Below are 23,598 nucleotides of genomic sequence, written 5' to 3'. Positions count from 1 at the left end.
TAAGGAAAAGAGAGAAATGGATATTTTTGGCCTATAGGTGCATCCTGGGTACCCTTGGTCTTGGTAATAACTACACAAATTTCATCTATTTCAACAAAATAATTTTATTAGATACATGAATATAAAAGATTTACAAATATATCAGTGTTTACAATGCTGCAGTATACAAAGTAATACATATTTAAAGTCACACACACAAATTATTAACTCTGTCTCCAAAATATTGCATAAAAATACTTGGATTAGTACTGTGAAACTGACCGAGCAGTCTCTTTCTCTCTTTGTCAGAGAGCTTTGAATCTTCATCAATAGCTTTCAGTAGAGACAACAGCTCAGCTTTTGTGGTCTTCTCTGTCGTGGAGCGATACTCTCTTTCATCAAGCTTTTCGCAAAAGGTATAGCCTAGAAGGAAACATGAGACATTTAGATAGGTCTGTAGCATCTGTGGTGTTAGCTATCTTCTTTAAGAGTCAAGTTAATCATTGTTTAAAGTAAACCTTTTTACATCATCTCCTTCCCTTTTATTTTGCATCTGGGTGCATGACAAGAATAAGCAGCTTGGTTTAAGCTTACCTGTTATCTTACTAGGGTCTTGGCCTGTCTGCAAAGCCAACAGTTTATTGCTGACCATTTTATGCAATGTCCCTGGGATCTTGAATAAACAGAGAAGATGGTCAAATAACAGCTTAGAATAGGCAATTCTGCACAAACATACAAGATAAAAGCTAGACAACGACAAGACTTACCTTTAACACATCTTTTTGGTGATCCACCAGGAACAAGATCAGAAGATCAGTTTTCCCTCTGGATAAGGATTTATTGTTGATAATAGCTTTAGAGAATGTTCTTTTCACAACCATCCTGTTGTCACTCTGAAGAATAATATGAAATAACCAGGAGAATTACTCTCCCCATTTAAAAAGGGCAAGGCATCATCTGTGTTTTTTTAGAATCTTTTTTCTGTAGACACACTTAAGCCACAGGTGTTTTCTGACCTATAACTGGGATATCTAGATATCAGTAAACAAAGCAACAACAGTTCAGTATGCACATTTACCTCCTCCTGTAGTTTGAGCTCAGAATTATGTGCTGCAACAGCCATGAAGTACAGTAGCCTCCTGAACTCCTCCCTGATTTGGCTGTCCAGAAGTTTCAAATAGAGTTGAAGAGCTTCTAAGGATTGTTCCATCTTCCCATTCACTGGGGAAAAATAAAGCTATTGATTACTATAATTAAATATTATAATAAAACACATAAACGTGACACTGAAGACCTCACCCCTCTAAAGAGAGCCCCAAACATTAATTCCCACCAGAAGTTCTCACAGGCTGATAGCTGTTTGCACACAATCTTGAGAACAGCCTGCACCCAGGCTTTTAGCCTGCTATTTAAGATAGTACATTTTCAATTAAGCTCAATTACAGTTCACACTCCATTCAACACAGCTGAAATAATGAAAAAGGAAAAAAGGTTTTGTTAAGCAAGTGACTTCTCACTGTGGAAATAAAGATCTCCCAAGAAGTATGGAAAATACCCTAGATAAGTGATCTAGCTTGATGAATTAATTGCAAACCATTCTGTAGAGCTTGGCTAAGTTTTAATGTATTTGGCTTTACTATGCTGAATATAAGTTTTAGATGACTACTTAAATAAAGTGGGTTGTGCTAGTCTTCTCCCTTTACCTTGCAGGCAGGAAGTATGGAATATAAATGCAGAATATTCCCCCCTACCGTGCAAAAGAACAGTCAAGGAAGAGGAAGACCAAGAAAAGGGAGAGCAGGAATAAGATGTTAATTGAGAACTAAAACATAGAATCATTCAGTTTGGAAAGAGACCTCTAAGATCATCTAGTCCAGTCTATAACTTAGTACTGAAGCCCACCACGCAACCATGTCACTGAGTTCTGTATCTACATGTTTCTTGCAGACCTCCAGGAATGGTGACTCAACCACTTCCCTGCATAGCCTATTCCAGTGCCACACAACTCCTCCAGTAAATAGTGTCCAAAATCCACACATCCAACCCAAACCTCCCCTGGCTCAACTTGAGGCCATTTCCCCTCATCTTATCACGTGGTGCTTGGGAGAAGATCCTGGTTGCCACCTCATTACAGCTTCCTTTAAGGTAAACCTTCAGAAGATCACTAAACTACTGTTTCTCTCTAAAACACTGTTTAAACATAACATTTAAGAAACTGACAACTCTATGGACATGAAGGGGGAGAGCTATGACCTGGATATAAAGCATCCACTCAGCTCTGAGTTCGTATCCTATGGTCTAAATATTGAACTATAAACGGCCTAATATTAGTTTCCCATGGATATTTGGTATTACTTGGTATCCATGGAAACTAAGTTACAATGCTTCATTTTCATAGCCATTCCACACAGAATGGAACACAAGCTGCAAAACTGCATGCAGTCAGGGCTAGAAATTCCTCTTTATTTCAAAACCATCTTTATGAACAGAGATTAAAAGCCCTGCACAAGTCAAGCTTCAAGCTTAGCTGCTGTAGTAAATACAGATGTTGTCAGTACCTGTCTCACATAAGCTCAGGAACTCATTTTACTTACCCAGTAGTTCTGCAATTCCTGGATGAATTTCAGGTGCATGGCTTAACAGCGGCTCCTTTTTCTGGCCATAATATCTACCAATGTTTTCAAACAACAGTAGCTTCCATGCATCTGCTTTGTCTGGTTGATCAGGCAAGTTTCTGCTAATATCTACCACCATATGATCTGGAAGGTATTCCAGGCAATCTATTGCTGCTGAGAGCCATTCATCTGTTCTAGAAGACAAAGCAGTTTAATTTTGCAGTTTTACTTACTGGCACTTTTCAGAGTTGGCTGCACTCTGCCACTGAAAGTGAGTATACTGGTTTCTAGCCAGCAGACACTGTGTAGGTACTTCAATACATTACAACTTGGTACAAGGATGCTTTTCCCAACCCACTCAGATTATAGCCATATGCCTCTTTGTTTAGCTGGGTAGGTTACTAACTTTTCATCTTGATTAAATACGTAGCAGTTGTAAATCTAGTAGTAGTTAAACCTAAAGCTAGTGACGTCCTCTACTGTTATAGGGGAGGATAAAATTATTGCTAGATAAACAGAAACCCGAGGCTTGATCTGATTGGTAAGAGTTTTTTCAGCCCGTACTTTCAACGGCATTTGTACAGTTTCAGGCTCAGTTTTCTCTTGGTATTTTTAAAAGGTAAAGTAGTTAAACTATTCCCTCACAGGTAACTTTTTGTAATTTTTAAAGAAAAAAACTTCTCGGTGATAGCAAAATAGTCTACTTTTCACCCCTCAAGTGCAGTAAACAGTAGCCCTCCCCAAATATTATCAAATACCATCACTGCCTTCAAAAACCTCTTCTAGTGTTCAGCAGAAATTGCCTCATCTACTTCCAATTCAGAGTTTAACAACTGCTATTTGCTACTGAATGTAGTCGAAAAGGCGGATTTCTCCTTACCTGTTAACTTCCTTTTTACAGTACCACAGCCTATTACACTTCTAATTAAGATCAATTGTGCATAACACTTGCATGCAACTTTGAACATGATTCTGCTCTCAGAGGCAAGTAATGAATACTTACTGGGAGTCACTGAAAGCCTTGAGAATTTCTCTGTCCAGGTAGTTACTTGTGATGATGTATCCGGTTGCCTTCCTTGGTTGTGGAAGCTGAGGTCTGACTGCTTGGTGCTCAAGTAAAGAGTCCAGGAGTGGAAGGTCTACAAGCTGCAGCAGACGAGCAATCGTTTGTTCTTGCCATACTTCATTAATAACTGGGAAGGGTGGAATACACAAATCACACAGATCAAGCAAGTGCGAAAGAAAGATTAGGAAAATGCCAACTCCCCTTCCTCCCACCAACCGTAATCTAACAGATTAATTTTTCCAAAATAAAGATTTACAGTAGCAGAAAAAGCGTGTCCCTTATCACTTAAGTGCATTTTATCACTGCTAAAGGAAAGAATTAGCCATTTGTTTAGTTAACTGCAAGTGTAGGAGAACTGCTCTTTGGATAAGTCTGAAGTGCCTTACATTCTTTGTGCCCTAACTTGCAAGCAGTCTTTGTTCTAGATAACAGAAGAACAGTGTAGCAGTGACACTCTATCCTTATCACAGCTTCCTCAGTTATGATTTGGCTCAAGCTTTGAGAGTTCTCAGATGCATTAACATTTAAAGCCAAATGGAAAAAAGGCACAGTAGATAACAGTTTAGTTGGAGAAGACAGGAGTTGTCAGGAACAGTTTCACACAGTACGGAAGGTGAGCTGGACAGTGCAGGTGTGTTGTTGGAAGGCTAGGGAAGAGTTTTAGCTAACTGCAGACAATTGGCTTTGAGTCAGGCATGAATGTACTGCAGGTGGTTAAACATCACGTAGAGTCTTCCTAACTCCAGTTAGGATCCACATAGTTGTGTGTTCTTCCCCATAAAGTTCAACACTGACTTATTTCAGCTGCAGATGAGTCCTATCTGATAAAATAAAGGTTAAAAGCAAGCCTGCAATAAATATAACTGGTCTTTGTTGTGACTTGGTGTTCAAAACAAAATAGTACAAGAGTCAGTTTGACTCCACCTCCATTCCAACAGCCAGCCATAAGCTTTTTTAGTCCTACAGCTATTTTCTTCTTCTCACACAAATAATTGGGGGATTATTCAGCTTACCTTGACGGGGCAAGTGTTCTGAGACATTTACGTGAGGGGTATTTGCAGGCTTTAAACTCAGGTTTTCCCAGAGATCCTCCAAGCTTTCTGCTTTGACAGGAGTAGAGTGAAACATGGTCCTCTGATCTCTGAGATAAAAAAATGTTTATATATTCTCATCCATACATATGAATAACAGAACATACAGCACATCCAGATATGAATATCCATCTGAGATTAAAGATAAGATCTTCCCCTCCACCGCCCCCAACACATAATTTCTCTGGCCAAGCTGCACAAGAGGGTGCACAGTATCTTACAGAAGAGTTGTGTGCAGTAGTTGCATGCAAGTACATAGTTCCTCCCTTGGAGCTTGTCACATCTGGCATCAGCAAGCTGCGTCAATTACCACAGAGAGGAAGAGAGGAAATGGTCATGGAGAGAGATTTATATACAAGTAACACATGCAAAGTTCCTCCCCAAGTCTAAAGTTTTCGGACTCTTTTTCTAATGGTGAAGTGAGGCCAAAAATTCAGAGCTGCTCTTGAAAAAACTAGAAGGTGGTTGCCCCTTAGCAACACCACCCCTACAGCTAGTAGGCTAGCTCCTGCTATCAACTAGCAAAAGATTTCAGAAACCTGTTACCCATTTTTAATGGGTTAGCTAGTTCTTCTCATAACTGACTTCATATGCTATCAAGTAGAAAAACAACTCCAGCCATAAAAATCACTATTCTTCCAAGCATATTTGTTTAATTTCAATTCCTACAGCTTTTCTTGGTTTAGGACACTGCAAAACCCTTTTTGACGTCAATTATTTTTGACATTTATGTGACAAGCCAAATGTATCAATGGCTTTGTTCCTTTCACTAAACGAAGAAAAGTTAATTCAGTGGATCAGCACCCTTCCCAGAATGGAACACACCTAACACCTTCATTCTACACAAACAGGTGCGTTATCTTCCTTCACAACTATTTGTCTGATATATGTCTTGTTCATGATGCATGCATCTTTAAGCATTTTAAATATCATACTTTGTTAAAGCGTTTTTAATTCTCTGGAATTCTTGTGTTCTTCCCAAACAGACTTTGGACAGTTTGCATTAGCAGAGGAGGAGACCTAGTCCTAAAGAGGCAGCGGGTGGGAACCCTGACAGAGGGCCTAGCCATTCTTTCTCTCCACTTCTGGAATTTTCTGACCAGTTGGGTTCATGCACTTAAGTTTTTAATGTTTGCTACTCTCAACCACAACAATCATGTACAGTTATTTTTCTTTTTTCCTTTTTTTAAGCAAATTGTTATCTACATTGTAACATATGCTGTTTTGTGACAGTTTAGTTAGTACCAGGGTTTTCTTTGCCCACTTCTGAAGAGGCAGAGGAACAAGCCCTAGCAATCACGCTTCCCTCTGGATCTATGTTGGCATGCAACAGCTTAACAGCATCATAGCTTGCCACCTAGCCGAGGAACAAGCCATATGCACACAAAGGAACAGCTGAAAACACTTTAGAAAGTTAACATCTGAAGCCTAGTCAAGCTAAGATAATGAAAGCAGCAAGCAATTTGATGTGTTTTTTTCCCTTAAAAGCTGGATGGATTACTAACTTGTGCCACAGCTAAGTGCACAGTGACCAAAGACTTGCCCATTTCATTAGCCAGTTTGATGCATCTGAATGCCAGTTGGTTATACTGGTTCAGATCCCAACCGATGAGTGTGTTGCAGATACTTATCCTCTACCTACCCCCCCTTCCATGAAGGCCATGTGATATCAGAGAGAATAATTAACTATGCAGGCTGAATTATTTACTCAAATTGCTGTTTCCTAAGTATCTTCCACACACAAACATCCATAGGGTAGCTACTTCCCAACCCCAGTCCTCTAACTACACTGTTCCTCTTGTTCTCTTCCCTCCCCCAGAAAACACAGGCAATTTTAGTGGAAGTGTCATCTCCATGCTGCGTTATGTACTCACCTTTGTGGTGTACACTGCTGGTAATCTTTATCAATATCTGTTTGGCTTGAGATGTTTGTGAATCTGTAGAGACTGTTGCTACTGTCTTCAAACACAGACCGCTTGTCTTTGCCAAAGACTCTAGTGGAAACAGCCTCAAATACTTTGTAGTCCATTAGCGCTTGACACACTCGCACTATTTTAGCACGGGAAATATCAACATCCCCAAAATACTTGTTCTGTAGGAGGTGGGCAAACACAACATCCACCGCATCGGAACCAATAAAACAGTCATGGTAGCACTTCAGGTTCTGACGACGCTTTTTCACTTCCACTTGAGTTTGAAGTGCGCTGATAATGCTGCTCCAGACATACGTTGCTCCAAAGGGTTTCTGTGCCAAGCTAAAGCCTAGTGATACAAGAACAGAAAGAGGATAATGATTGAACTCGTACTGCAATTAGAGGAGAACTTCCCCCTCTCCGGCTACTAGCTTTCATGAAACATGGAAGGATTTCAGAAGTCTGAGGCTTCTAATTTGGCTTTTGCTGAACCTGCCTGCAACAAAGTATTAGTTCTTGAGCCTTACTCTCCTGGCAAGTCTGTCTGCACCATACCAACGTAACTCACCCTGGCGGTTGCTCTCATTACCATAGCCTGCAGCTTCAATAACAAGCAGCTTTTACTTCTCCAGCCTGATGCTCTGTGACACTGCCTTGCTGTGTACTCTTCCATCACCCAGCGGATGTACTTGCAGGGCCTACTCCTCAGCACACTTGCTCCACAAGACTGAGAACTAACCGTACATACCTGCAGCTCCCCAGTTTCAGTAACGGAGACAAGAAGTATACAGCCGGGAAGGGAGAGAGGAAAGCAGGCATAAGGAGACATCCCTTGTGCCTTCAGGACTGTGTACACAGCAGGCAGACAGCGACGTGCTAAGCAGTAACGAGATCAGAAGTCCTTGAGACACGGTGCGCTGGACACTCAACCCACAGAGCAGCCCTCTGTCGGCCCAGCTCAAACCAGGATTCACACTCTGTGTACTCAGTGCCACTTCCTTGAGCCACACAGCCCTCCCTCAGTAAAAACCACTGAACTATTACTCATTTACCAATTTCAAGTTAAGAAAATCGTGCTAGCAACTGTGTGGCCAGAGGCTATAGTCAGCCTCAGCAAGGACTCGAGACAGAGCACGCTTATAAAATCCGCAGGTGGCACCTGGCTGCTAAGAGCTGCAGCCTCCAGAGGGGCTAGAATTAGAATGTTTGCCAGTAAATCAGAGGAGTAACTTACAAAGAGATAAAGCAAAGCAAATGGAAGAAGAGACAAATCAACTGCTGAAGTACAAAATAAGGAATGAAGACTTGGCAGCAATCCTACAGACAGCCATCTGGGGCTGTGACAGACCTCAAACCTAATGAATTAACAGTGTGATGCAGTGTTTAAGAAGAAAAAAACAACACGCAATTTGTTCTGGAACATATTACCACGAACATTTTCCACAAAGATACAGGAGGTGTTCTTTTCTGTTCTGTCTGAAGAGGCTCTGGCTGGAGAATTGTATCCCATCGTGGGCGCCAGTTTCCAGCTGCCCTCCATCTGCCCGGCAGCCCCAACAGCAGCAAGTTGGGAAGGGAGAGCAAGAGAGCATTTTTTTGGGGAGACGACGATATAAGAGCATTCGGCGACGCTAACAGCTATCCTCAGAGCTACTATTAGACACCCACCTGCTTTTTGAAAATATTCACGTCAGAAAATAAAACTTTTTAACACAAGGCGTTGGCACAGAGTAAGTAGAAGCGTGCTGGAACCTATTTTCCCAAGCTGTAAGAAGGAGCGGGATGAAATAGGCGCTGATAGCACCACAGAGCACACAGCAGCCCCTCCTGAGGTACCTACGCTGAGGTACAGGAGGAGCACCCCTCAGACAGCCCCACCACCGGCCACCACCGGCCGCCCCCAGCCAACGCAGCCTCCGCACCGCCACCCCTACCCCCTCTGAGGCGCCCCGTACCCGTGGGCCTGGCGGCAGGGCTACAGGCAGCCCCGAGGCTCAGCGCCGCCGCCTTCTCCCTCACGGTGGCCATGCCCGTCCCGGCCCGTCCCGCGGAGCTCCGCTCGCCACGCCGCCCCCTCACGCACTGCCCCGGCGCGCGCCGCCCGCCCGAGGTAGCCCGCCGGGGGGCGGGGCCACCGCGCCAGCGGCCCCCTCATTGGCTGCGCCGGGGTATAAGGGGCGGGGCTAGGGCGGCGGTTGAACGGCCGCCCGCGTGCCGCCGGGCCCCGGCCCCTCAGAGCGGCCCTCGTAACGGTCGGGGCAGTGTGAGGCACCCTGAGGGGCCCCGGCCGGGGGCGGTTTCCCTTTAGGGCTTCGGTCAGCTGCCCCGCGGGGCTTGTCGCTTGAACTGGGCCGACAGAATAAAATCATTTAAGTCACTTCCAGGATAAGAATGGGGTTTTGTGATTTTCTGTCTGAAGGAAATGACCCAGAGCCAACGTCATTCTCTGGTAAGTCTGAGGTACTTTGTCCTGTGCTAAGACAACATGTACGTATATACGTATTACTGACACACCTGAGATATATTTATATATACATATACACACTGACTACCTTTACACATATTACTCATTTCAATAGAAGCAGGCAAGAAGCCAAACTGAACTCCATGACATGCAAACTTGTAAGTATACAATGTTTCCACTTCATCATTTTTAATATTCACGTAATACTAAAAAAATCACTTTGAAGTCTTGATTATTAAACTTTGGTTTTGCAGAATTCAATCTGTTGTGAGGCCAGAGCTCGTTCTGTGAGGAGCACGCCCTTGCCAGCTCTCCAGCACCGTTCAGGTTTGCCGTCTTTTATCCTTATGTGTCGCACCGCAAGTTTGTACAGTAAGGGCACTCTAAGTTTGTTCATCGTATCCAAGTGAATAAACAATGGATTTCATTTTAAGCTGGGAGAGCTGGTCACAGCTAGATACCACAAGCTCTTATGGCAAACATTTCTTCTTGTTTCCTTGACAGAGCAGTAAAGCACTTAATGAGATTGTTTGAAGAGTAGAAGTTCCTCCTGTTAAATTTTTTCAGGTAAAGAAGCCTTACACCCACAGAAAAAGGAATCTATTCAAACTGTAGTCAACCACTAGCCTTTGAAAATGAAAGGTGACGCTGTTTTTCATCAATAGGAAGTGGCAAACACAGATTTCTTTCTTGGGGGACAATGGGAAGACATTAAAAAAAAAAAATAGTTCTGACTCACAGGTGTCTGTTTCAACAGTTGCTATTAAGAGCCTAATAAAAACATGTAATGCATAGATCAATGTGGATTTCTATGATATATTATTTTATTATTCCCTATTTTGTAAAGGTTCAACGCTAGACCTAGCACTGCCAAAATAGTGAGATAAATTTTACTGCATGTCAGTAAATGCCTAAGTACATTTTTATTTTTAAAAAAATGCTTTATTTCAACAGCTATGTGAAAATTAATGCTGTCAATCATGCTGCAATGGATTTGCTGTAATCTTGAGAAAACTTAGACCTACAAAGACCCATTCAAATGGGAGGACACATACAAGAACACTACACCTTATGAGTGAACCAAGTTTAATGCACGGTGATCTGCCCATCCAGAAGTTTATAAGCTTCCCCGCCCCTGTATTTTCTTACTAAGTCATCAGCAGGCAGATTTCTGTCTTTGCCTCCATGTTTTCCCCCAAGAGATCACAGCTATATCACACCAGTTTCTCCCTACCCTCTAATGCTATGAAGAGGTAAGAGACACTGGTGGGCAGGTGACAGCTACTGACTGGTGAGCCAGCTGTTGTCAAACAGGAACTGGTATCACAGGGTATTAAAAAAAGCTATACAACTTTTAGTATTACAATAACGTTACCATAAAATGCTTTCTTGAAGCACAGATTTACAGAGGTGGATAAAAATATATTTATTATTTTAATTATTTAAAATTGTGTATTTTCATATAGCCATTTTAAAGAATGACCTCTTGTTCAGCCAGTATAGACATTTTAAGCCAGTGTCATTCCTTAGACAGGTAGTGGAAAGATCTGAGGATGAAAGTGTAATATGCTATATTCAGCTTCACCTTCCACTACGTTTTCCCCAAATGAACCTTTGTAAAGTTGAAGGCAGGATGCACAAAAGAATGCCAGTTATAAAGTCATAATTAACATCATTCATCCTCCAAATTATTTAGGGCCAACTTAGTGCCATTTCTATATACACGTGTAACAGTACCTTGTTCCAAAAGCAGTTCCCCTGAAAAATAAAGAATAACAATACAGGGTTACGTACAGAGACATGTACTGCTGTAGGTAAATTTCTTGCTATAGGTAAATTTCTTAAAGTGTGGCCTGTAGGGTGTGGCATAGGAGACTAAACAGTACCACTAAATGAAGTTTGATGATACATTCAGCTCTACTGTTGGCTTTCTATCTAAAAGTATTATGTGAAGTTGTACAGACAGAACAACAATTCTGTGATCTAGTTAGGGTGATTAAAATTGAATTTAAGCTGTGCAACTGAGTCCTAATTTGTACAGTTGTATTAAGCTCTTTAGAACTGTTCCATGGAATGTTTCTAGTGAGAAACAGCAGAAGAAAATTCTATTTTGATCTGATTTTGAAGTCGTATAGAAATGCTCCATCCACTTCACAAGTAAGAAGATGACCTATATTGTTAAGGATTTACAAACTTCAGACTCATAGAAACCCTTGAAAACTTATATGAGGACCTTGGTGTTTAATTAGAAGTATACAGCAGAGTATTTATATTCAACAGCCACAATTTCGGGCATGTCTCTTTGCTCAGGATCTGATTCACTCACTCATGTCAACTACAGGTTTGCTTGAGGATACAGATGATATAGGATAATGTGGGCTCTCCTATCTAGATCTTCTCTGATTAGGGGGAGAGAGACAGCAAAATTAAAACTTGAATCACAAATTGAGAAACTGTTGAATCCATCTATGTATGCTAAGTGCTGTCTAGCTTTTTTCCATAATTGTGGAAGTCGGACAGCCAGCCAGTGTATTTGGATGAGAGTGCACCTGTAACTTCCAGGCATTCTGGGCACAAATGAAGGAGATATAATTGCATACTAGACCTCATGGAGTACGAACTGACTGTATGACTGAGTTTTCTGGTATCGTTATTGAAAAGACAGAAGTTGGAAGACATCTTGCTTAAGAAGATGGAGGCATATTAAGAGAAAATACAGGTTGCTGTTGTATATAAGGCAGATCAATGCTTGGTTAAGGAATTTGGAAATGCTACACATTCTTAAAAAAAACAAAGGATAAAGTTTGTTTCAATTTCTTAAAACTTAAGACCCCAAATCTGCAAAATAAAAATATTCTAAAACCAAGAAATGGTCAATGTCCAAAATATTTTTTTTTTATATTTTAAGTGCCAAAAATTAGAAAAGATTGACTTCTTGCTGAAAACTGACAGACCAAGAAACAGGCATTCTTGCAGAAGAATATTATCATAGTGCTTATTTTCAAAAGAATTTAGATCCCACTTCTCTGAAGGATTAACACAGACTGCACATTTCACATGCCAGTCTGACATCTCATAAACAAATGTCAGACTACAGAAGACTCTAATATCAGATGTTTCTTCAGATTTCAATTGTCTTCCCATAACAATATAAGCGTCTAAGCATATTTCAACACAGTTTAAATTTGCATATACATAAAATTTTATTGCCATGATCGCAAGGTTCTAGTGGATTCAGTCTTCATGGCTTTGTTTCTGAAAAAGCATAGCAAATAATGCTTACCATAAAAATTCAAATTAAATATTCCAGTTATTTAGAACAGTTACTCTTTTTTTCCCCACTTAAGTACCAACAATGCCTGTATTCATTGCAGTGTGCTGAAGCTGATGAAGAGAGAACATTTTAAACAGTAAGCCCTTAAAATGTTGCTCTATTCCATTCACAAATAATGAGATAAATTTCATATGCATATGGTTCACGCTCTCACATAAATATGTATGAAAAAGCAACAGCTTCAGTTACAGAAATCTTTTAAAGTCACAATTGCCATAACATTATTAAATCTCCCCAATTTCTTCACATGAAAATATAAAGCCTGTTATGTATTTTGATAGTGAAACTGTCCCAAGTCTCTCTTCAACCTTTTTTAATCTCAAATTTAAATACATAAATAGCTATTCATACAACGTTGGATTGCAAAAGGCTGTATTTGATACAAGATTTGACGCAGCAAATCTGTCTTATTAGTGAGTAAGGTGTTCTGTTATTTATATTAAAGAGCATGAGAGGTTTGCTTGGGGCTGAACTCCATGGGTTAGAGGAGACAGACTGCATCCTTTAGGATGCAGAGCAGGTTATTCACAAATTCACTCTGCTTAGTCTCAATTTCCCATGACATTTGCATTAAAAGAGATCATGTAGTAGCAGGTTCTGTGGGATATAGCAATGCCATCTTGCAACATTCAATCCAGGATGCCAGCCACATCTGCCCCACCATGGAGAAGCGACTTTCAGTTGCACAGCTTGGGCAAGAGTGTGATTTACTCCTGAAGCACAAAACTTCAGTTTGATACAGTGATGTGAAATCTGTAAGGATTCCACCCTTGCATGTTTGAAGAGACCAGAACAATAAACAAGTTCCCAAAACAGAAGCTTCTGGATGACTGAATGTTTGAATTGACAAAGCGTGCATTGTTCATGAGTGCAATCCTTCCATTCCTGGGCTGGAATACCAATGTGGCTAGAGGACAAAGTCAAGCAGCTCAATGGCAAATGAAGGGCAGGGAGGCAAGAGGCTGAGCCTGCACTGGTGAACACTGACCTCCGGTGGAACACACTGCCCTCTGAATAGCAATCCACACTCAGGGGCTGGAAATGGAGCAAGTCAGAGCCAGAATTCCTTGAGACTGCTTACTTTAGGGAAGTGTATGGGAGCAAAGAGTATTAGCAACGTGACCAGAAATGCATGGACGTGATTCTGCTTCTCAATTTTGCTATTGATATTTTTTGTCTTAAATAGATTTTTCCACTTTTCCTCCTGCAGAAGTCTTCCGAGACATTCCAGATGATTATACATTATAACCAGAGATTGATTACAGCATACCTAAGTGTGCTTAGCATAGCATGATCCTCGCAACACCATTTGGATAAGACTCCTCATAGAGCTGTGAAGATTCACTGTCATCTGCACACTAGAAGCCTGTGTGAAAAGAATAAGCAGTCTCAAGCATCATCAGACACAAATAACTGAAAGGCCAGAAGTTACCATCTGCCCAGCTGGGAGTTACCGTTTCTCAGGTAAGCTAGAGTAACTAACAATGTGAACTTCTGCACATTGCAAAACAAAAATGAATACATTTACTCATTTTACTACTGAAAGTGGCTTTAGGTAAATTCACAAAGGACTAGGGAGCTGGTCTCACCAGTTTATACAATTGTAGAGAACCGGAGGTCAAGCCAAGTAAGCAGTGATTTTCAGTTGAAGCATGGTGAGGTAGTAATTTACGCTGATCTGGCAGGGACAAGTTTCACAACCCTACTCCCAAAGCAAGCAGCAACTAGTGGGACCAGCTTAATGGGACAGTAGGAGCACACAAAATAAGGGGGGAGGGAGAACTCTAAATGGATTTGCCAATCATAAGCGAGTTCATGATATTGACCACTTGACTTTTTTATTTAATAGCTATGTACCACTGATATCGCTATTTACACCAAGCGTAAGGCTTGTGTTCAAGAGCAGAGGAGTCTTATTTGTACACGTGAGTCTATAATTCACTTTTTATACTAATGTACAATGTGCAGGGACCACCAAACCCTATCATGTCATGTCTTGCCAGGCCCCCAGTTTAGGATGAGAAAACAGCCCTGGAAGCACTGCCTGCAGACAGCCTCGTTACCCCCACTAGAACTCAACAGAACTTGCAGAGTTCACATGGAAAAGAACATAACAATGCTTGGCAAAGTACTTTTTCTTTTTTGGACCAGCTGATTCCAGAATTGCAACACTTTGATCTTCAGGGGTAAGTTTTTTCTTCAGTTTCTTTTGAGCAAAGTCCATTGACTGTGGTCAATGCACCTCTGCGGCTGTTTGAACAATCGCTGGACCTTGCACTGAAGCAAATAAAAAACATTCTCTTACTCTCTCTTCTGTTACCAAAGTTTATGAATAGTGACTTCTATGTGGTGACCAGCAACAAAAAGCTAGGAGGTTTCAGAATCCAAAGGTGCTTTACTCAGTGAACACATCGAAATCCTTATTCTCCCAGAGCTTCGAACGAGTTACCAATTTGGACCTAACCACATGACAAAGCATTGATGCTTTAGTTTTTATTCAGTTATCACACCATTTACTTTGTTGCTGCAGCAAAAATGTGATACATGAATAATGCACAGAGAAATCACATTAGTAGGCACCATAGTTGGAAAGGAGGAGGTTGACAAGCAACATAATTTTACTTAAAAGGTCTTGCTGTCACAAGCCCTGGAAGTTTTAGAACACTATGGCATGTACTCCCAATTACATAGTTTAATATTTCAAGCAACACATGTAGATCAAAAAAAAAGTCAGTGACATAATCTGATAATAATTTGAACCAAAAACACCTACAAAACAAAACAAAACAAAAAACAGCAGCATTTTAAAGTAGAATCTTGCTTTGGGAAGCAGCTCTTACACACAGGACCATTATAGAAAACATTCCATCCCTTCAGATTCACTTTTTCCTACAAGCATGTGGCTCAGAGGCCACTTACCATGTATCCACATCAATATGGGATTTCAGCCCTCTGTGTAGGAAAAATATTCATAAGAAATGGAGTAGTTCATTGTAACTGGGAAAAAAAAATGAAAACCTTCTAGCACCACTTTTTCCCTATAGGTACATAGAGGTAGCATTCTGGTTAAGCAAGAAGGAAATAAACAAAAACAGTATAGCTAAAAGGCACCTGAATCACAGAAGTCGTCTCTCTTTTACCCCAATTTTCTGGTTCCTCATTTTTCACATCAGTTTAAGAACTGGCAGATACACTGTGAAAATGAATGCAGAACATTTAGAACCAATAAATGTAATAACAAAAAAGTTCCTTAATTCATGGGATATAATGAAAAAGAAATGTATTTCTTCGCATTGAGATCAGAAAATGTCTAAGTTGCCATTTCTTTCCCAACAAACTAGCTTTCCAAGACTTAGTATTTTAATAATAAATGACTGAGCATTATGAGTTTTTTGTTTAAAAGTGTTTTCACTTTAATGGGTTTAGTTAATAACATCATGAATGGTACAAAACTGTGTCCTTTTTCACATTTCCATACATTGTATTACGGACCACCTGAAAATCTGGACTAAGAACGCGTAAAGTGTCTCTTATATAGCCCTAGCCTCTTTTTTTGCCATATGTAGAGGAGATATGCAGAAAACATGCATTTGTTAACAATGACATGTTAATATTAGCTTAAACAATAAGATATGGCAGAACGTGCACACTGTAATGCACAGGTGTGTAACAGAGTAAGAGACCAAATGTCACGTGTTGGCAAAGAAAAAGAAATGACTGATGACACACTGACATTTTGCGACCATAGTTTTAGCTTTTCAGTTTTAAAATTGTTTTAAATAGTAGTAAATATTTAAATAATATTTAAAATATATTTCCCCTATGGAAATCATTTACTTGGAAGACAGCCTGTAAGATTTGCCTTTTTAAAAAGTAGTATTTCATTTAGACAATATATGAATACATTACAGGTCATAGAAGACCCTAAAGTCCTTAGCCATTTTCAGAAAGTTTTTCAATCCAATTTTGTCTCAGATGTTTTGCAAACAAGACTTTGGAAGTAGCATCTCAAAGAAAATCTGCCTTTAAGAGAAATACTGTTATGTCAATAAAAACAAACCCAATGTAAACAGGGATGCCATACTAAAGGAAATGACAGTGGAATTAAAAAAAAACATAGTTCATCACACGATTAGTTTAATAAATTTCTCTTTTGCTAATTCATAGTCTAAAGAGGGTTTTATTCCTTCCTAGTGCATCTTCTCTTGCAGTCACGAGTGCTCAGTTTCCACTGTCAGATGTCAAAGAATAAGGACCTCACTGTTGCTTCAAGAAAAAGACAAAAGATTGAGGTGTGGGTGCAGAATTATCTAAAATGCAACAGAACAAAGCATTTGTGCAAAAAAGTAACTTGTACATTGACTTTTTTTCTAAGTTTGCTTCAGTATAAAAAGCCTTTTCAATCCCACTAACAAAACTTTATTTTCATTTATGATCCTTCACACACTTGAAAGTTCCATGCTTTTACTCACTGTAACTGGTAAACTAATAATCCAGCCACCATCTTTGTAGCCCAAGATAAAGATGGAAGCTCTATCACATCTTTAGTAGTCTGGGGTAGTTTCTTTTATTCAAGAAAAGTTTTTCCTATGTTCTACAGGCACAGTGTTTGTTTAACTGGTCCTGGGAATAAAACAGCCAAAAATAAGCCAGGCCACCCTCTATGGCAGTGCAGAGCATCCTGGCCCATTTTATTTAGATACTTGTTGCTAAAGTTTACCTTCCTTTTAAATATGGAGAAACTACTCCAAAAACCTTTTTTTTTTTTCTTTCAGTTTCTAAGGACTTGGATTAAAACAAGTAGCTTCCTAAAGCTACTTCTAGATTCAAAATTCTAAAGGATGTATAAAGTAGCAGTAGAGAAATCATTTAGAAAGTGTAAAGACCTCTCTCAGTTAGTTGCTTCGCAGTCGTATAAGGGAGGGATGTGAGACACAAAGTCTGATGGGTTCATTGCTATACAATCAAGGAGCCAACTCTTGTTCCCTCAGTCTGCATCCTAACCATTTTTAAAGCTACAGGTTAGGAATTCCCAAACTGTGTTGTGTGTATCACTGAAAGGAAACAACAGAACTCCACCTGGGTGAAGAATATATATATATATATATATATATGAAGAATATATATATATATATATATATTCCTCATGAGAGGAAATACCTCTCATGAATCTACACAGCCAGGAACTACTGCTGCCAATCACCCCCATCAATAAGGAAATACGCTAAGTAAATTTGGGAACTCCTACTATAGGTTACATAGTACACCAGGCACATTGCTACTACGTCTCCAGTGTGCATATTTACATTAAAATGATTTTAGCTGATCACTACCGGTGGTAACTTTGCTTCATGTGCTAACCACAAACTTTAGCTCCTGTGAGGTTCAACACAGTATGACTGAAACAATGGCAACTCTTCAACCCAGTGCCTACCCTTCTTTACTCTGAAAAAATGAATTAGCTTTATGATTGCTCTAACATTCTGCACATTCTTCCTAAGTAAAGTCCACATCGCTATCCTTGATTATAGTAGACACAACAGTAGCACAATGCATCTGTTAACGTGATAGTGACCTCCCTTTTTAAAGCAGAAACACCGTGAAGAGGCTTTAAAAAAGGCAGGGGCACGTATCGATTTCTGTTCACTGTAGTCTGCATACAAGTTGTAGAGGAGAATTATTGCTTTTAAAAGATGAAAAGCTTTGGAAACATGGTAAACATCCTCTAAGGTTCTAAAAACTAATCAGCTAAAATTCTGTACATGCTTTACTATTCAAACCTCTATTTGATTACTCAAGATCAAATCATTGCATTTTCACATCTATTCATTAAACTCTTTATAGTTCTAAGGTCTAATGAATATTTAACAACTAAATAGGATCAAAACAGATAACAGGAAAAAAAGTCACATGGCAATGAACATTACTTCATTTGGCCAATGAATAGTGAACCCTGCTTTCTTGGATGAAATTAAGGCACTAAGTGGCAGTGAACGGATAAAGGAATGATTTTTTTTCCTATGTTTTCTGAAAAAGAACAACATGGTTTTTATTTTTTATTTTAGGACCCCAGTAGAGTAAGTATCCATTCTGAATGACTCAGTAAGGCATTCTGTTGGCAAATTTAAAGAAAATGAGAAAATGTTCTCCTGGAGTAGAGCCCATTACATTCATTGTCTGAGTGTGACTAGTGGCACTACTAACTGTTAACAAACTGGAGGGACAAAAAAGCTACAAGATGTCTGAAGACTTGAAAGGCACCAAAAAGAGAACAGCTCTGCAACTGCCAGTTCTACAAACAACTATGTAAGCTGTGTTTAACACTGCATATAGTCTATTCAATCATCAATCTTTGTTGACAAAGATAAAGTGTAATAGCTCCTCATTTAAACTCTCAGTTAATCAAGTGCTAGTTTAGTAAGAAATTTATTTTTGCGTATCAGAAAATACTTGCAGTGTCTAACACAACTACACTTAAAGCAAAACTAGTCTAGTATGCATTATTCTGGTTAACACTGAAGCAAACCTGTATAAACAAAAGGGTTACCTCAAGATATATAGTTTACAATAAGAAATCAACATATAAATGAATAGGATTTACTGAAAACAATGGAAAGTGTATTACAAAGATACATGAAACAATTTTAACCACAATATTTTCTCTGTGAAAAATACAACTATTAGTGAGATAAAATGTACAATTGAATTTTTTTTCCCCCAAAACAACAAAAACAAAACAAAACCGCAGTATAAAGGAAAATATTTTTTTTTCTTCAAAACAGGGAAAATAGTTAAGGTCATTGTCTTTCATTACAATATAATTTGACACAAAAAAAGCAGTCATAGGATTGCACCAACTCCACGTTCAGTCTCCTGAACATGACAATAGTAAAAGGAGTCCATAAAGCATATTGACATTTCTGGATTTTATGATGGCAACGTATGTTCGCAGAAACTGATGTCACTCCGGCTCTGTTCACAAAATGTACAAAACTAAATTTGGTGGCCAGACGTATGTAAAAGTTAGTTCACCCCAACACTGACTTTTCTGTTGCTTAGTCAGAGATGGAAAAACCTGTAGTATTTTAAGTGTTGTTATCTTTTTAGCAATAAAGAAAAAAGTATATGTAGTGCATGCTTTATCATTTGTCAAAAACATTTCTGAAAATAAAACTAAGTTATCCAATAGTTTACAAAATAGAAAATAATTCTTCAGGTTAAAAACTTGGTTAGGTTTATGTTTAGTTCCACCTCCAAAGGACCGATTTCATTGGCAGCATCACTTTTCCTCAGCAAGAGCCAAGGCACAAAGTTCCATAAAGAGAAATAAAAATGCCTACGAAGAAGAACGCAGTCTGGGTCTGGCATTATAAAAGAAATCAGAGCCTCTCTCTGAGCTTTCTGTTCCATCAGATTAGTGCCGTAGAAAAATGTGAGATTTGGAATACATTTTTGTTATGAGCATTTCTGCTGGACACGATTCAAAAGTTCACCAAACTTTTCAAAGAGATCCTCCACCCATTTGATATTTTTCATGCACAGCTGCACAATCTCTTCTTGTCCTAGATCCGCACTCTTCTTCTGAACAGAAGAAATCTATTTAAAAAAAAGAGAAGAGACATGCATGCACACATACATGTTAGGCTGCCAGTATTACAGATTTTTTTGCTTTTACAATGCTCTACAGTTAAATAGCATTCTACTTTTGAAAAAACCCCCTACCAAAACTGCTTTTCTTATCATCTGAGCCCGAGCTTAACTCTTGTGTTTCTGCTACCTGGAATACGTCAATGAGAAATTTGCAGCAAAAAAATAAACGAATGGGCATTCTGAGAAAAAAAGTAGCCCTTAGACCTGAGGGGTTACACAAGGTGATAGAATTTGTTTAATTTATTTGGAAAACAGTGAAGAATGCTTACCCCCATAGAAATTGGTTCCACACAAAACTTGTAAGCCTCATATCTGAATGTTCTAGGCCAAAGTGTCCATTAGGGGCAACGTATATGCTCAGAATGTCTTTTTGTTTGTCATAAGGAATTAATTAAAATAAAAGGAAGCTACAGTCCATGCTCATTTACCAAAAATACAACAATCGCTCTATATTTAGACTCAACTCCCTCAGTGAATTCCCACAATGAATGCAAATATACAGCATAAGAAACCCAATACTTACCTCTTCTTTACATGTCAGATATATGTGATATTTGTAATGATGGAGTGAATGATACAAAGAATACAACTGTATTTTTTCTGGATCTACCGTAAACTCCTGCAAGAAGAACAGTTATTTCAGGTAACTGCATGTTATGTTTCAAGACAGACATAACAGATGTGTTGTTCTGTAAATATTTTTTTCTTTCCCTAACAGATCAGAAATGGAATACTTCATTCACATAATTGCTTTGATATATTTTGGTACGCAGTAATTTGTATTGTATCACAATTATCTCTTATCTCTATTTTCCGTACAAAATTATTTTGTTAAAACTCGTTTCGAGAATGCTTTCAATCCTTCTGAATGCACTGAATACACTTTTGTAATCTTGCAGCAAGTTTAAGAAGCTGTTATTATGAGCTACACAGTGATTTTACCACAACTGCAATGTTAAAGGCAACACACTGTTGCTTCAGCAACAGTCCAGGAGGCCGACTGTCACGCAGAAACATGGCCTGAAGTTCACTTCTTGTTCTGGTGGTGACAGAAGCAGAACGGGCTCTAGCAGGGCACTGCTGGTTGGCGTGCTACAACAGGTATGAAGCACAGCAACAGCAGAGCTCACCTCTCCCTTCCCATCCAACTACACATAGCAGCTGCTGCCTGCATAAGGGAAGTAGCATACTACTACTTCATCTTCCTGCAAACTTGAGTAGTTGCCACAGAAGTCTCCTGTATAGATATACTGGATAAGAGCATTTGGGTCTAAATACAGTAATTATGTGTAAACAAGACATGTGGTTCAAAAGAACTTAAATAGCAGAATCACTCTGAAATGTTTTGTTATATTTTGTGGAATATAATAAATGGAATATAACAACTGTGTTTCATAAATGAGCTAAACCAATGATTTAATATATAGCTTTAAATGTTGTTTTAATTTCTTTTTATTACAGAAAACGCATTTCATTCAAAGATTTTTATATTTTGATGAATCTACAGAAGAAACTAATAAATGAAACTGTTTTATACAAATATGGCTATCATATTAGAAGTCAGATGGTGGCAGCAATAAACCTTCTGGACACTCACCTGCACTAATTTAGTGGTTGATTTAGAAGCCCTTAACGTTTTCTTGTTGTACGCTTTACCATTCATTTTGATCTTAGACACTGATGTCCCTCCACTTTTTGTCTTTGAATCCCGAGTGATGACTGTCAGTTCAGGAAAGTTTTCCAAAGCATTCTTTAAAGAGAGCATATAATGGAAGAGGATTATGAAAAATTCAACCACAGTTGTTAGACTGCTGATAACTTTTCAAAGAAAAATAGGTAATTTGAGTGCACTCTATTATAAAACAATTTATTCTTCCCAAAGATCCAGTAAAAAAAAAAAAAAAAAAAAACAAAAAATATCAGATCAAGCAACCATACAGTTTGAAAAAACATGTCCACCTGGTTGTTTGCTACTGTAATTTTTCAAGACAAGATCCTCTTGTTGTATCTCAGGTATTATGCGTTTCTTTTATTAGAGTAAAAAAAATGGCTCCAGTAGGCTATTTTTATCTTTCAAAATTGATTTCCATCCCATTTCTACACAAGAATCTCTAAGGCCAAGTTACTCAGAGATAATTAATAACTACACAGGTAGAGGAAGTCTGCCAGTTGCAGGAGAAATATCATGCCTATCCACCTTTGTGGATTTTGTCCCAGCTTTTGTAAAACACAGATTCACTCTATCTCATCATATCTGTAAGGTTAGAAAAGCCTATGCATGGTGAATTAGATGACCAGTTCAAAAAAACACAAGCTTCTAAGACATTAACTCATTGGTGAAATACATTTCTACAAGCTTCAGTACCACATTACTTCCATGAGCAAATTTGAGTACAACTTTGTTGTACTGTGTTAGCAGCTACTTTGAAATAGTCATGTTATGCTGTATAATCTGGTCACTGAGAAAATATATCTAGTTAAATTGACATATACATTTCTTTGTACACAAAGAAATATTTTTACTGGACATATTAGTCCAGTATATATCACAGAATCATAGAATCATTCAGGTTGGAAAAGACTTCTAAGATCATCTGATCTAACCTAGTACTGCCAAGTCCACCACTAAACCATGCCACTGATTTCCACACCTAGACATTTCTTCAAGACCTCCAGGGATCGTGACTCAACCACATCCCTGGGCAGCCTGTTCCAACGCCACACAACCCTTTCAGTAAAGAAATTTCTCCTAATCTCCAGGCTAAACCTCCCCTGGTGCAACTTGAGGCCATTTCCCCTTGTCTTCACATGTGGTGCTTGGGAGAAGAGCCCGATCCCCACCTCGCTACAGCCTCCTTTAAGTCAATTGTGAAGTACAATAATATAGGCAGACGTGTATGTCCAATACAAAACATGCATGTAAGAATATATTAATAATATAGCCTAAGGTGCTAAATTTCAACTACTGAGATAAAATATGAAGTTCACTATTGTATTTAAAAAAAAAACAACAGTACTAATATTCAGTAACTTCCCCTATCTATAATCTCTTAGCACTTTGTATACATCAGCCATTTTTCTCTTCACTAAAAAAAAGCTCTCACAGAAAGCTATAAAACATATTGTACAAAATAACAGTTGCATACTAGTAGCAGTAATCTCGACTAGCTAACCTGTCTGTGTACAATATTCATAGCAAATAACTTTAAATTGGAATCACTTCTATAGGTTTAAACTAGTTTTTCTATCCACTGGAGTAGCCTTCCTGAAGGCAGACTCCGAGTATCAGGGAGCTTTGGCCATTTCTGCCTTCCTCTGGAGAATTCCTATTAACCAGAAGAGTCTACATGGCTAAAGCACTGACCTGAAACAGACAAATTTGAATTGGAATGAAGAACCAAATACTAGTGATTTCTGCATCTCTGAAAGCAGAAGACAGAAAATGGTAACAATTATTTCCAAATAAATTCACACAGTTCAGCTAAG

At 38.9% G+C, this 23,598-nt stretch overlaps 2 protein-coding genes and 2 long non-coding RNA genes across 6 annotated transcripts in view; 2 read left to right on the top strand and 2 right to left on the bottom strand.

The window, feature by feature from the left end:
- Positions 1-79: 79 nt before the first annotated feature.
- DEPDC7 (DEP domain containing 7) lies at positions 80-8,733 on the bottom strand. The gene is made up of 9 exons (XM_032188306.1): positions 8,620-8,733; positions 6,626-7,013; positions 4,674-4,801; positions 3,598-3,787; positions 2,574-2,788; positions 1,058-1,200; positions 747-872; positions 574-652; positions 80-402 (listed from the first exon to the last, which is right to left on the bottom strand). The coding sequence occupies exons 1-9, from the start codon at positions 8,690-8,692 to the stop codon at positions 188-190; spliced, it is 1,557 nt and encodes a 518-aa protein (XP_032044197.1). The 5' UTR covers positions 8,693-8,733; the 3' UTR covers positions 80-187.
- Positions 8,734-8,891: 158 nt separating this feature from the next.
- On the top strand, positions 8,892-11,983 carry LOC116489375. 3 transcript variants are annotated; one of them, XR_004253283.1, is made up of 4 exons: positions 8,892-9,113; positions 9,244-9,286; positions 9,383-9,695; positions 10,083-11,983. It is a non-coding gene; the product is annotated as an uncharacterized LOC116489375 (long non-coding RNA). The 3 variants fall into 3 exon arrangements; XR_004253282.1 differs by lacking the exon at positions 10,083-11,983 and having other exon boundaries at positions 9,383-9,455; positions 9,633-9,835; XR_004253281.1 differs by lacking the exon at positions 10,083-11,983 and having other exon boundaries at positions 9,383-9,835.
- A 1,201-nt stretch (positions 11,984-13,184) lies between these two features.
- LOC116489376 lies at positions 13,185-21,493 on the top strand. The gene is made up of 4 exons (XR_004253284.1): positions 13,185-13,926; positions 14,312-14,387; positions 14,466-14,648; positions 21,012-21,493. It is a non-coding gene; the product is annotated as an uncharacterized LOC116489376 (long non-coding RNA).
- The window catches only part of QSER1 (glutamine and serine rich 1), a 43,690-nt gene continuing 35,949 nt past the window's right edge, over positions 15,858-23,598 (bottom strand). Inside the window, exons 11-13 of the mRNA XM_032187692.1 lie at positions 21,710-21,862; positions 20,636-20,731; positions 15,858-20,058 (exon numbers count right to left, since the gene is read on the bottom strand). Coding sequence (XP_032043583.1) covers positions 19,918-20,058; positions 20,636-20,731; positions 21,710-21,862 — 390 coding nt within the window. The 3' untranslated portion in view covers positions 15,858-19,917. The remainder of the gene's footprint in view (positions 20,059-20,635; positions 20,732-21,709; positions 21,863-23,598) is intronic.

This window comes from Aythya fuligula, chromosome 5 (assembly GCF_009819795.1).
Source record: "Aythya fuligula isolate bAytFul2 chromosome 5, bAytFul2.pri, whole genome shotgun sequence".
In the NCBI taxonomy this organism is placed as follows: Eukaryota; Metazoa; Chordata; class Aves; order Anseriformes; family Anatidae; genus Aythya; species Aythya fuligula.
The sequence above is the reverse complement of the archived record's forward strand: the minus strand, read 5'-3'. Positions and strand labels throughout refer to the sequence as shown.

Excerpts from the sequence above, each read along its gene's own strand:
- DEPDC7 (XM_032188306.1), bottom strand. The coding sequence starts at position 8,692 with ATGGCCACCGTGAGGGAGAAGGCGGCGGCGCTGAGCCTCGGGGCTGCC. Across the intron at positions 1,201-2,573 it reads AGGAATTGCAGAACTACTGG|TGAATGGGAAGATGGAACAA; the intron begins GTAAGTAAAATG and ends ATTTTTCCCCAG. Across the intron at positions 653-746 it reads ACCAAAAAGATGTGTTAAAG|ATCCCAGGGACATTGCATAA; the intron begins GTAAGTCTTGTC and ends TGTTTATTCAAG.